Source organism: Talpa occidentalis, unplaced genomic scaffold (assembly GCF_014898055.3).
Source record: "Talpa occidentalis isolate TD23 unplaced genomic scaffold, MPIMG_talOcc4v2.1 talOcc4.8, whole genome shotgun sequence".
NCBI classification, from domain to species: Eukaryota; Metazoa; Chordata; class Mammalia; order Eulipotyphla; family Talpidae; genus Talpa; species Talpa occidentalis.
This window is the reverse complement of record NW_023605194.1, coordinates 106,677,685-106,691,311: the sequence shown is the minus strand read 5'-3', so window position 1 is coordinate 106,691,311 and position 13,627 is coordinate 106,677,685. Positions and strand designations below refer to the sequence as shown.

General features: G+C 35.4%; 1 protein-coding gene across 4 annotated transcripts in view; it reads right to left on the bottom strand.

The window, feature by feature from the left end:
• LRBA (LPS responsive beige-like anchor protein) overlaps positions 1–13,627 on the bottom strand; it is a 493,454-nt gene that overhangs the window by 438,533 nt on the left and 41,294 nt on the right. For all 4 annotated transcript variants that reach the window (XM_037497443.2, XM_037497442.2, XM_037497444.2 and 1 more), the window contains 2 exons: positions 2,445–2,676; positions 2,199–2,299 (listed from right to left, as the gene is read on the bottom strand). In XM_037497443.2, coding sequence (XP_037353340.1) covers positions 2,199–2,299; positions 2,445–2,676 — 333 coding nt within the window. The remainder of the gene's footprint in view (positions 1–2,198; positions 2,300–2,444; positions 2,677–13,627) is intronic.

Here is a 13,627-nt window from a genome sequence, read left to right as displayed (position 1 = left end):
TTACCATTACTAAATGTTAATGTAAAATTTCATTCTTAAGTGATCAAGAAACAGAAACATAGAAAATTAGAGAAAATTAATTTTCAATTAGCTAAACAAAACCTGAATAATATGACTGTCTCTTACTGTTATTAATAACTCATTATTTTTCCCTTTATCCCCTAAAGCTAATCACACTCAACTTCCAATCCCATATGCAACTATATTAATATATTTGATGTTTTTATGTTCCTCTGAAAATGTATTTTTGTGTTTATATTTACCTGACCAAAAAAAAAACATAAAACTAGCTTGAGCGATAAAATTGATCCACAAGTAACTAATCTACCTGCAACAGCCTAACAATGGAAAATGGAAAAAGCACTCATCAAGGAGTTAACAAGGAGTAATTCACTATTTCTCACATTTTTTATGTCTAAAATCACTAATATAAGCAGCAGGAAAATGTGAACTGTGACCCCTGAGAACAAAATCAGCAAGTAAAAAATTGGTAGAGAAACTGACAGACAATGGAATTTTTAAACAAGACATAAAAGCAATCACTATAAGTAACTATTCCAAGGATTTTTTTTTTTTTTTGTAGTTTGGACAGCATTAGTTTATAATAAAGGAAATTATTTACATGATGAAAGATTTCCGATGATACCATGATACCATTTTGTCATTTACTTCACCCTATTTACTTTCCAAGAATATCACTAAACAAGAAATAATCCTTGTCTTCTAGGACTACTTTGGTGCCTCCATATTCATGGAGAAGAACATGTTATCTCCAATTTTCACACTAACTGGTTGAATCTCTCCTCCCTTTAGAGTTCAATCCATCAGCTACTACTGTTTCTTACAATACATTCCCTTGAGATTCTTCTGGGAACATGATGATTCCTTTACTTACAGTTTCAGTCACATGCCTTTCAGCCTTTCAACTAATACTCTAAAGACACTTTCTAAAAGCCTGCCTATTCGGCCATGACTCTGGCAGTAGCAGGTCATTCTCTGTTCTCATCTGCCACTGAAAGGAGAGACCTGCAGTCCAGAGTTCAGCTCTCTGGACACATGAAAGTGGGAAAAGACCATTCTCAAGCATTTAAAGGAAAACATAAAAACATAATGAGGAAAAATGAAAGATAATGAACCAATGTGCCAAAATAAAAAATATCTGAAATCTGAACATTTTAATGGATGTAATTAACACACTGCAGAAGAAAAGATTGGTTACCTTAAAAATATAGCTAAAAAAAGCAATCTGAAATGACTCACAAAGAGAAAAGATTGGAGAAAAACATGAACACATCACAGTGACCTGTGGGCTGACACATGTAGCCGGAACCTCAGAAGTAGGGAGGAGAAAGAAGAAAATGATATTTGAAGAATTATGATCAAGAAGTTTCAAATTTGATTTAAATTATATTATAAACCCAAGATACAAGAAGTCTATTAAGAATCAAAATAAGATACACTGTACAAAGAAAAAACTGCTGAAAATCAACGGTAAAATCTAAAGACAGAACAAGAGCTTCACACTAAGAAGCCAGAGTCTAATCAATTTAACATCATAAATTAGGAGTACATAATTGCAGAGCAGAAAATTCAATATACTTAAACAACTAGATTAACTACCAGCTGGCTGGTCTCTAAATGATACTAAAACAAACCTAGAAATGCAACGAAAATAAGAAAATGTTCGCTAGCTTTCTCTATAGGATAAACAAATGGTAGGAAGAAACAGCTGATAAGGCACTTGGAGTTCAAAATAACTGTGAACACCACTACAATTCATTGCAAAGGACAATAAATTGAATCTAAAGAGGGTAGACACAGTTAATTGCAGAGTTTTTGTTAAATATATTCAACTTTAAAGGCCACAGTGAAACTATTCAGATCAACGTAAAGAGAGGCTAGGTACTGCTACTGAACACTTCTACTTCTCTCTCTGTCCTTAATCTTCCTCTGGTAAGTTTTTGAACATATTTAAAGAAAAACAACTTGAAAAAGGGCCAAATGATTAGCCTTCCTGGAATATGCCTTTGTCTATACTTCTGTCCTGTCATGGCAAAAATAGCTATGGATATTTAAACGCTATTTTAATCTCTCATCAATTTGACATTAACATTCATAATAGCCATTTTTTAAAAGCTACTATTGTGTTTGGGCAGAGAGATCCATTAGACTACCAAAGAGTATTTAGGCTTTTTTACCCATTGTCCTTTATCTCCTTGAAGTTTACTGAAGAATAGCTTTAGTTCTCGAACTGTCAAATTATAGCTAGCCAGCACTCCCAACATGTCAACTAAAAGATCTGGAAACAAAAGAAAAAAATTAAATTAAGTGACTGACATTTTTTGACTATATAGTGGGCTTACTTAAGAGTTTGTATGCTAAATAGTTCTGTAAACTACTATCATATTGTCAACTTTTTCAATTTTCCAAAAAAATTGTCATACCTGCTATCATATTGTCAACTTTCTCAATTTTCCCAAGCACTTTTTCAACAAGGCCTACTTCAGTGCAGACATGAAGATTTCGTATGCTTTTCTTCAGGATGGCAGTAAACATGCTCCAGACTTCTGCTTGGCAAGTAATGTCACATTTTTCCAGTAGGTCCACCATGCAGATGATACTCTCACCTTCTTGAATGATAAAATTCATTTCCAAATCAAACTGCCCTCCTACAAGCTTTCCAAGAAAAAAAGCAAAAAATGATTAAAAAAACATGATGTCTTAGTACTTCTTCAACAGAACTATACCACACCCCTAAACTTTAGATTAGTAATAACTACCCAACACATTCTAAAGAGACACACACATGCTCCAAAATATAAAGCTTTTAAAGAAACCTTCAAGTCACAATAACACAAAGTAAAGCCTAAAATTGAAAATGGAAATATTGTTAAAAGCAAATATGTCATGTAGATCACTACCTACTGTCCTGATTATAAAGATCTAACTTATCCTTGACATATCACAGACAACATCCTCTCACAGAAGGAAGATTTTTAAATTTTAGCAAACCCCAATTGTTTAAAATACTTTTGGAATTACTTTCAAGAACTACTCTTTTTAACTAGATTTTTTAAGAACTCTGAGTAGTAGTTAAGATACATGAATCACATACACTCCTACCCTTCTTCATACTTCCTGGTTTTTCAACAAGCACTCCTAAGCCCAAAAGGTAGGCACGAATAAGAAGAAAACAAACAAAATCTAACAGCTCACAAAAGAATAATGGACATGTTCATGTTTGGGATAGAATTTATCCCAAAAAAGCAAACAAGGTTCAGAACTAGGAAATCAATTAAAACACCTTGCAGCCAGGAACCCATATGTGTCCTCTGTTCGTTCTGCCAAAGATACACACTGGTCTGAGAATGAGAAAATGAACATGAAGCAGTATCTACACTCAGGGTGATAAGAATTCCTGGCGATTCAGTGATAAAGGCATCTGGTTCTTCTAGGAAAGCCCTGGCAGAGATTTTACTGTACAATTTTTTGCCTCATCAGTCACAAGCAGCATAAAAAGATGACAGCTGGATTTCAGCTAAAAGAAACAGCATAATGTGATTGGGTCTATTCTCCCAGCTACATGGTCCTCGCTATGCAGTATACACATGTGGTTCCCAAGTCCACCCCAAAATTCTGTAAACTACTTAAGGACTCTCGTATAGACTTTGTTCTGTTTTGTTTGGGTAATATTATTTATTTGGTGTTTGCTTTTTGTGCTGAAATAATTTCAAACATTGCAAGATAGTACAGGTTTCCTGTATACTCTACTGTAGCCAGTTTCTCCAACTGTGACTATGTTACATAATCATGGCAGTCATTAAAACCAGGGAATTAACACTGATACACTACCATTAATAACTTACTCAGTATGGACACCTGTAATACTAATGTCCTTTTTCTGGTCCAGGATCAGCATTCTCTAGTGTTCTCCAAACTAACACAGTTGTTTGACTTTCATGATTCTGACACTTTTGAGCATATTTGACAGCTATTTTACAGATTGTATTTCCACCTTGATGGTGCTAAGTTTTTAAATTCAGACTATACATTTCATGGCAAAAATACCCAATGTATGCCCTTAGTGTATTATTTCAGATGATGTCAATATATTTCACTATTGGTGATGCTCACTAGTTCTGAGCACTGGTTTAAGATAGTCTGTCAAAACATTTCCATTTTAAAGTTAGAATCTTTCATTTTTTTAATTACTAAGCACTTTGAGAATATACAAATATTCCTCAAAGGAATATTTTGAGGATACAGAAATATCTTGTTTCTCATGCAAATGGCCAACAGGCATATGAAAAAAATGTTCAACATCATTTATCAGGGAAATGCAATTCAAAACCACAATGAAATACCACTCATACTTGTGAGAATGGCTGTATTAAAAAGAAAAAAAAACAGAAATAAATGCTGGTGAGACAGTGGTTTAAAAAAAGGGGGGCGGAGCCTCTTACAGTGCTGGTGGAAATGTAAACTGGTCCAGCCACTACGAAATGTTGTATGAAGGTTCCTCAAAAAACTAAAAATGGATCTTCCATATGACCTAGTGAGTCCATTCCTAGGAATCTACTCAAAGAATACAAAAATATTAATCCAAAAGGAAACCTTAACTCCTATGTTCACTGCAGCACAATTTACAATAACCAAGATACACAAACAACCTAAATGGCCCAAAACAGATGAATGGATCCAGAAAATCTGGTGCGTGTACACACGTACGTACACACACACACACAGTGGGATACTACTCAGCAATCAAAGATAAACTCATACCCTCTGCAGCCACATGGATGGAACTGGAAGGGATTATGCTAAGCAAATAAGTCAAAAAGAAAAAGATAAAATATCGGATGGTTATAGTTACATGTGGAATATGAAGAAACCAAACAAAGGGTCACAAAAAAGACAAAACTTGAGGGGGAAAGGGAAAGTAGTAGGAGGAGAACTATGGAGACTACACCTTAGGGAAGAAATCAAATAGTGTCCAAAAATTAACACCAATTTAAGAAAATAAATGGGAAATATATTTATCTTGTTTCTCATCACACTTTTAGGCATTCATTGACAGATATTAAGTGCAGCCATTATTACTGTAACTTTGCTCAACAGTGGTTTTATATTTCCATCATAATTCCTACATAATTAATTGGTGAAGATTCCTTTAAATATAAATTAATCACACCTCAAAAGCCAGCACCATATTAAAATATGACTTCCTCACTGAAAGTCAGGAATAAGACTTGGATACAGAAGTCACTTTCATCAAAAGATAGCAACATGTAAATACCAGAATAGAGGCATTTAAATTATAATTATTTTCAGATGATATACTATATATATCAGAATAGCCAAAAAGCTTCAAATGAAAAATTACTACAAATGAGAAGAATACTTTTGGGTGAATGCTCTCACCCTCCCGAGCACCTGGCCTGTACCCTGGTTCTTGTATAAATAAATAAACAAATAAATAAATAAATCTTTAAGAAAGAAAGAAAAGAATGAAGCACATTCATCTGACACAAAAAGATTTCTAAACTATATAGCTTAGATGAGAAAATGAAGGCAGAAAAAAAACATGTTAATAATAGGCTACAAATAGGGCCTCCCCAGTGATGCAGCGGCTGAGCGCTGGGTTGCGAGGCTGACCACAGTCTCTGCAGCGCTGGTTCGATCCCAGGCTGCTCCCAGGCCACCGGAGGAGGGACCCACATGGCGCGCAGACCTCTCCTGCCGCCCGCTGCTCCCCTCAGCAGTGTACTTCGGTCCTTCTGCCTGCTCTGCTCCCCGCTCTGGCGAATTCTCTAGCCCTCCTGCGCTTCTGACTGTACCCAGTGCTTGTATAAATAAATAAATCTTAAAAAAAAAATAATAAAAGAGTTGTCATTTAAAAAAAATAATAATAATAAGCTACAAATATAAAACCTAGAGCAACCTACATCTAAGACTGATACACAAGATACTAAACTGAAAAAGGTCACTGAAATATCTAAGGGAAGAGGGCAAAGGAAGAGTTTTTACTGCACACACTTTCAGACATCCTCCACACTGATCTAAGTGGTCAAAAACTGAGTTGCAACTAACTTAAGAGACCTGACCTTCACCTTAACATTACTTACATTTAGTCTTTCATTTTGATCTGTGTTTATTGCCACCAGTAACCATCCTTCTAAGAAGCTGTAGAATTAATTTTTGAAAGTAATTTCCAAAAAACCCCAAATATTTCACAAGCTTTTAAATTGAGTTTATACTGGGGAGCAGCATCCAGACAGGTGTTTTAAGTACTTCTCCACTGCTTTAAATATTATAAAATATGCCTTTCAAGGAAAAAATTGATGGCAGAAATTGGTACATACAAATGTGTGGCATGTTTGATATACTATATGTATGCATATCTATTATACCTAGAGAGCATGCATGGGGTCTACAGTATGTCACGTTAACCCTTTCTAATAGTTATTTGAAGCTGATCAACCTTCAAAACACAAATTTGTTTCCAATGACAGGGATCATAATCCAGGTCCAGGCATTGGCTAGTTATTATCTGAGCTGTAGTAATGGCTCTGCACTACAAAATGTAATCTTCCCGAATGTCACAGTAAGTTATGAATATCTGAGCAGCCTAATGCACTTTACTAGCCATGCAATGTGAAAATGTAATCTTATTACCTTTTTTATGGTTGTATTTTTTTGAATAATGTAGCTTGGAAACTGATGTATAGTCTTTTTCTGCATTTTAGTATGATTTGGTCTCCTTTGCTATATAGAACATTTTTCAAAACTCTCCATTTCAACATATTTTAGTCTTGGCCTGAACTTCATAAACAATTTTTATAGCTACCTTCAGGGTGGCATAACATGCTTTCTATAGGTTACAGTTTAATGCACAAGATTACAGAAATTTTAAGGCATACTATTCAAGAATTCAAATAAACCTTTACAAGTTTTATATTAGGACTTTAATTGGTCATGATTATTATTTTCTTCTCAATGTTTATATTAATAAAAGGCTTTAGTGGAAATGAATCACTAAACCTAAGTCACTTGTATTTTCAGAAAACCAAGAAACACATAATAACCAAAATTAATTATCCTCTCTTCAAAAGATTTATGAAACCAGAAAATGTGTAATACACAGAAAATTCTAATACATCAGTTTCCCCCCGAAATTTGCTTAGTTTTTCCTTAAAGATGTGTGTGGTGGGTAAAGTAGAACAAAAAAGCTAGACAGAGTTCATATTAGCTTATGAATCTAACTATCAATAGATATATCCTAATTCTTGTGACAAATTACCTTTTCCCTATACCTGTCTATTCATTTGTAAAATGAACTAACTAGAATAAGCTTCTTTTATTTAACTACATCCTTCAAAAATATATTTACTTTCTAAAAGTGCCAATCTCAAGGTTTCCAATTTATCCCCTAGAATCTATTCCTAAGTGAAGGTGGCCCTACACATGTTCAGATGCACCAGAAATTTATTAATAGGGAGAAGTTGGAGAAAATGACAATGCTGTAGCAAAGACTGTGCTATTTCCCAATGTACATTATTTTCTTTGCCATAATAATATAAAGAGCTAAGTTTGGTACATGGGACCAAAGCAAAGAATCTGATCTCCCAGCTTTCTCTCGAAGTTCCTTGAAAAGGTTACATCCATGGGACCAGTGATGACATGCAGTAATATGTGCAACTTTAGGGTATACACTGCTCTTAAAGGGAAGGAACATGACTTTTCTTTCCAACTTTCCTCCTTCCTGTTACATAAGATGCTGAAATAATGGCAAGAGCTAGAGAAACCACCTGGGAATATATGTTGTCCGTGTCATGTAAAAGATAATAAGATAGAAAGATCTATGGATCCTGACAATTACAGAATTGCCTTAGTAGCCCTGGGCCCTTTACCCAAACTTTCACTTAAAGAATACACTTCTACCTTATTTAAGTGGCACTGCTACTTGGGACATTATATCTGCTGAAAACCTATATGCTGACTTATATACTACACTGAAAAATATATATCTACACTAAACTGGAAAAAAATTTAACTATCTCAAGTGACATATCCTCATTCCTACCTCTTACACTATGAATATTTTGACCTATTTTTAAGAGATGGTGGTATGATCTAATAAATTTAGAAAAGGAAATTACAGAACAGCCTACTCTAACTATAGTCTTACTAGGTAGCTTAATAATTGTTCTACACCACCACAACACCAAAAGCCACTTGTCATGGATAAAATGATATCCCCCCCACCCCAAATTCTTACATTAAACTCTTAGCCCCATAGTACCTTAGAATGTGGTACTCACTTGGATACAGAGTTGCTTCAGTTGTTATTAGTTAAGATGAGGTCATTAGGGTAGACCCTAATTCTATATCTGGTATCCTCGAAAAGAGGACAAAGACACCCACAAGGGGAGAAAAGAACATCACATGAAGATGAAGACAATGTGGGTGATTCTCCTTAAAGTCAAGGAATACTAAAGATTTCTAGCAAACCACCCGAAGAAGAAAGAGACACGGAATATATTATTTCTTATGATCCTCAGGAAAAAACCAACTCTGCTCATGTATTTATCTTGGAATTCTAGCACAACTTTGAGGTAATAAATTTCTGTAAAGTAGGCCACCACTTCTTAATACTTTGTGACAGCAGCCCTAGCAAACTAATATACCGCTATATTCCCCAGGGTTCATTTTAATGTCACCTACTAAATACCCCAGGAAGCATTCACACAAACTCTTGGGAAAGCCAGACCGTGACACAGAGACTCAGTTCAGCTTATCCTGTACCAGCACCTTCATTTAAGTGGGAAAACACTGCACTTCTCTTACAAAAATAGGTCTGTGATTAGTGGTCAGTTTTTCAAAAATAAGCAGTACATTGTTGAAGAATATAAAGATTCTTTTCCTATTGAGGAAAAAAATAAATGGCTCACACCAAAGTTAGAGATATGATAACTGTTCCAATGAGGAAAAAAATTTCAAAGTATTAATATTGTTGTATTACTAATCTGTTGTTGGTGTGTATATATATATGTGTGTATATATATTTAAGTATATGTATTTATTTTACACATATCCTTGGTATTTTGATACATTTTACAATTTTAAAAAAGTTAAGTGGTTCCATGCTGAAGATATCCCTAAAGTAATTGGCAGAAAGATACATAAATTCAAACTAGAGAGGCAGAGGCTGCAATATAGTCCCTCAGATAAAATAAACTCACAAACCATAATCAAAACACACATGAGAAATTAACACAGAATAAGGAAAAATAAGTAGATACATTAACAATATTAGGCCTGTAAGAACTTCAAATTAGAAATTTATAAAACATAAAATTAAAGGTAATAGTAAAACTGTGATATTACATGCAGACTACGTAAAAAAACAGCTTTTAAAACAAAAAGGCAGTCACTGAAATGACAAAAATTAACAGACATGGAAAAATAGATAAGGGAAAGTTGGATAAAGAATTTGGGAACTGAAACACAAAACTTATGAAATCCCCGGAGGGAGGACAGAAAGACAAGGAAACAGAAAACAGGAAAGAGAAATACGGAGGATGCTAGGAGAAGAATCACATATACTTAACAGAAAAGAAGAGAAGATAGTATATTCAACTGTGATAACTGAAACTTTTCTAGTAATAATCAATGATGTGAATTCTCAGAAAAAATGACCCCAAGCAATTATTTACATAAAATTTACATTACAGACATTGCAGTGATAGGATCAGACTTATTTTGGTAATGTCATATGTTTTCAGATCAAGTATTTCTTTTTTTTTTTTTTTAAAGATTTATTTCCTTATTTACACAAGCACTGGGTACAGTCAGAAGCGCAGGAGGGCGAGAGAATTCACCAGAGCCAGAGCGGGGAGCAGAACAGGCAGAAGGACCAAAGCACACTGCTGAGGGGAGCAGCGGGCACAGCAGGAGAGGTCTGCGCACCATGCGGGACCCTCGCGGGGCGGCCGGGAATCAAATCAGCACTGCAGAGGCTGCGGGCAGCTTCGCAGCCCAGCGCTCAACCGCTGGGTCACCAGGAGAGGCCCTCAAGTATTTCTTTTATAATTATATTTCACTCTACTGGAATCTTATATTTCTATAAGACAAAGTTTTTCTCACAGCTATTGATATAAGTAGAGAAAATTATTCAACATGTATAAGAAAAAGCAGTCAGTTTAATATAAATTATAATAATTATGAGCCTTAGTAAAATGTCATTGGAAACAAAAAGGAACTTTCAACATATCCCCACCCAAGAAACAATTTATTCAAATATAAGCATCTAAAATATTTCCTAATACTTTGGTACTGACAATCAAATCCACTATTTTAGAATCCAATTTGAATTATAAAATGCCTAGAGTTGGGTTAAACTTTCCTTACAGAAATACTTGGGTTGGAGTGAACAAATTTTCTTTTCAGCAACTTGCTCTGGTTATTTCTTATCCCTTCTAAAATCATGGCTTTAAAAAACTATCCACATCCCAGGAATTGTAGGACATTTACTCCAACATCAGATAGTTCTCATTTCATAAAATTAGATTAAATTTGCTATTGCTTACCCTTGGCTTCCCTCTTTCTTGCATCCTTCAAAGTACTGTATCTTAACATTTCTTTCTGGTCAGGCTCAAGATTTGTCTTTTTCAAGCTCAAGATTTGTCTTTTCCAAGAACCATTTTGACCTTCCAGCCTACAGTAAACCTGAGTGACCAATGTGGTTTTACCATTATTCAACTGTTTTTGACTATATTTTCATGATTTCACCTAATATTTCAATCATATCAGACTTAACTTTTCCACATCACGTATTTTAATAACTTGTTCTCTAATTATTTCCTGTCAGTCTTTTCCACTCAAATAGCAATGGATGATGATCTCTAAAAATAGGAACCATTTCAAAAACATATATTTATCCTTTATAACCTTAGCACTGTACTTGATATGTAATGGATCTTTATTAGCATAATTATCATTAAGTTTAAAGACTATTCATTATTTTTATTTATTTATTTTTTTAATAGAGGCATGTTATTTATTTATTTGTTTGTTTGTTTGTTTTGTTTATACATTCACTGTGTACAGTCAGAAGCGCAGGAGGGTGAGAGAATTCACCAGAGCCAGAGCGGGGAGCAGAGCAGGCAGAAGGACCAAAGTACACTGCTGAGGGGAGCAGCGGGCGGCAGGAGAGGTCTGCGCGCCATGTGGGACCCTCCTCAGGTGGCCGGGAAGCAGCCGGGGATTGAACGGGCGCCACAGAGGCCGCAGGCAGCTTCGCAACCCAGCGCTCAACCGCTGCGCCACCGGGGAGGCCCTATTCATTATTTTTAACAGAAAAAAAATTAAGGAAATATACCTGAATTCTTACTGTATCCCAGTGCAATCAGCAAGCAATCTGAAGCCCAAATTTTTAGTAACTTTAACCTTTCCCCAAAAGCTAAAAAAGACACTAAAGTTTCAATACTATAATAATGTATCAAGATTCCTGCAATAGTAAAGCCATCTCTTCAAAGCATTTGTACACATAAAAAGCTTCACATGAACATTTATACCAAATCTATTCATAAAGAATAAATTGTGGGATGCATACCATTAATAGCATGAATCAATATCAAACATTATGCTAAGGCAAAGAAGCAAAAGACAAAAGCTCCACAGCATGATTCCGTTTATATGACATACCAGAAAAGGCAAAAGTATAGGGAGAGAAGATGAATCAATGGGTGCCAGGGATGGAGATGAAGGGACAAATTTAAACACACAACAGGGAGAAATGTTTTTGGGTAATAAAATCTTCAGTATCTTGATTGTGGCATTGGATATACCCAAAAAAATTTTTAAAAATTAAATAAGCTCAAGTCACTTACATTAAACAAAGAGAAAAGTAAAATCCACAGACTACAAGCAACAATTCAGGATTCAAACGCAGAAGACAAAGGAATATAAGGAAATTAGAAGAGATGAACAAAAAACTTTACCCTTAACATTCTGTAATGTAAACTACATTCACAAATATACCAGGAAGACTAAAATGAATAGAAATATACCATAGTCTCACAAAAATACTAGTCTAGATTTGAAAGTTTTCTGCTAACCCAGTAACAAAGATTACCAAAACTTCCTACAGTCATAAAATTCTGAATTTGCAGATTAAGAGGATTAAAGTAAACACCATGGGGAACAATCACATCATTTAATATTCTGAACCGAAAAATAATTTGTGGTTTTTGTCCTCCTTCTTCTCTGACTGTTTTCTGGGTCTCTTGCTACTTTTTAGAATGCCCAGAGCACCAACATTACTGAGAGTCATATAAAAATTTCCATTTCTGTCCTTACAACTAATCCCTACAAAAACCTGTCAGTAATACACTCAATTATTGCACATCTAGATTATATTAGGCCAAAAAAAATTCAGTCAAATCTACAAATCAGACTTTCTGACTCAGTCTCATGCTTTCATCTTAACAATCTACCATTTAAGCTAAATTTTCAAGTTTCATTATATAGTGAGCTAAAACAAATACTTGAAAAATTTGTGATGTCACTGTTATAAAAAGTAGTCAAAATGCACTTAATGATAATTAAATATCTTTATAGTTTCTTAAATCTTCAAATGTACTACAAAGTATCAAATAATCACTTCTTCCTCATTGTTCATTACACCTTTCATAAGAATTAGAAATTTTCATTAAACTATAGCATGTTGGGGGCCTCCCCGGTGGTGCAGCGGTTGAGCGCTGGGTTGCGAAGCTGCCCGAGCCTCTGCAGCGCCGGTTCGATCCCCGGCTGCTCCCCGGCCACCGGTGGAGGGTCCCACATGGCGCGCAGACCTCTCCTGCCGCCCGCTGCTCCCCTCAGCAGTGTACTTCGGTCCTTCTGCCTGCTCTGCTCCCCGCTCTGGCTCTGGTGAATTCTCTCACCCTCCCGCGCTTCTGACTGTACCCAGTGCATGTATAAACAAAACAAACAAACAAATAAACAAATAAATAAATAAAAACATGCCTCTATAAAAAAAAATAATTAAAAAAAAAAAAAACTATAGCATGTTGGGCCTCCCTGGTGGTGCAGGCAGTTGAGCGCAGCACTGCGAAGCTGTCCACAGTGACTGCAGAGCTGATTCAATACCCGCCTGCCACGGAGATACTCACATGGTGTGGCAGACCTCTCCTGTCTCGCCCACTGCTCCCTTCAGCAGTGTATTTCAGTCAGTCTGCCTGTTCTGTTCCCCACTCTGTCTCTGGTGAATCCTCTCGCCCTCCCACACATCTGGCCTGTACCCCAGTTCTTGTATAAATAATCTTTTTTAAAAAATAAAATAAAGTATAGCATGTCCACAAAAGCAGTAATAAACAAAAAGCTTTTATGACAAAATAAGTCTGAGAAATACTGAATTAAACAAGGCAAGAGGTATTTACGTGATTAACAATCTCAGACTTTGTTATGCTACTGTGCATTATATATCTTGAAGAGATGTATAAACAATAAGATTACTTTAGGGAAAAGAAAATAAGCAGTCAAAATCTATTAAATGGATCTACCACCCATTCCTAAACAATTCAGTCCAAAACCCAGTGAGATCACATGTCTACCATATGATGGTCTT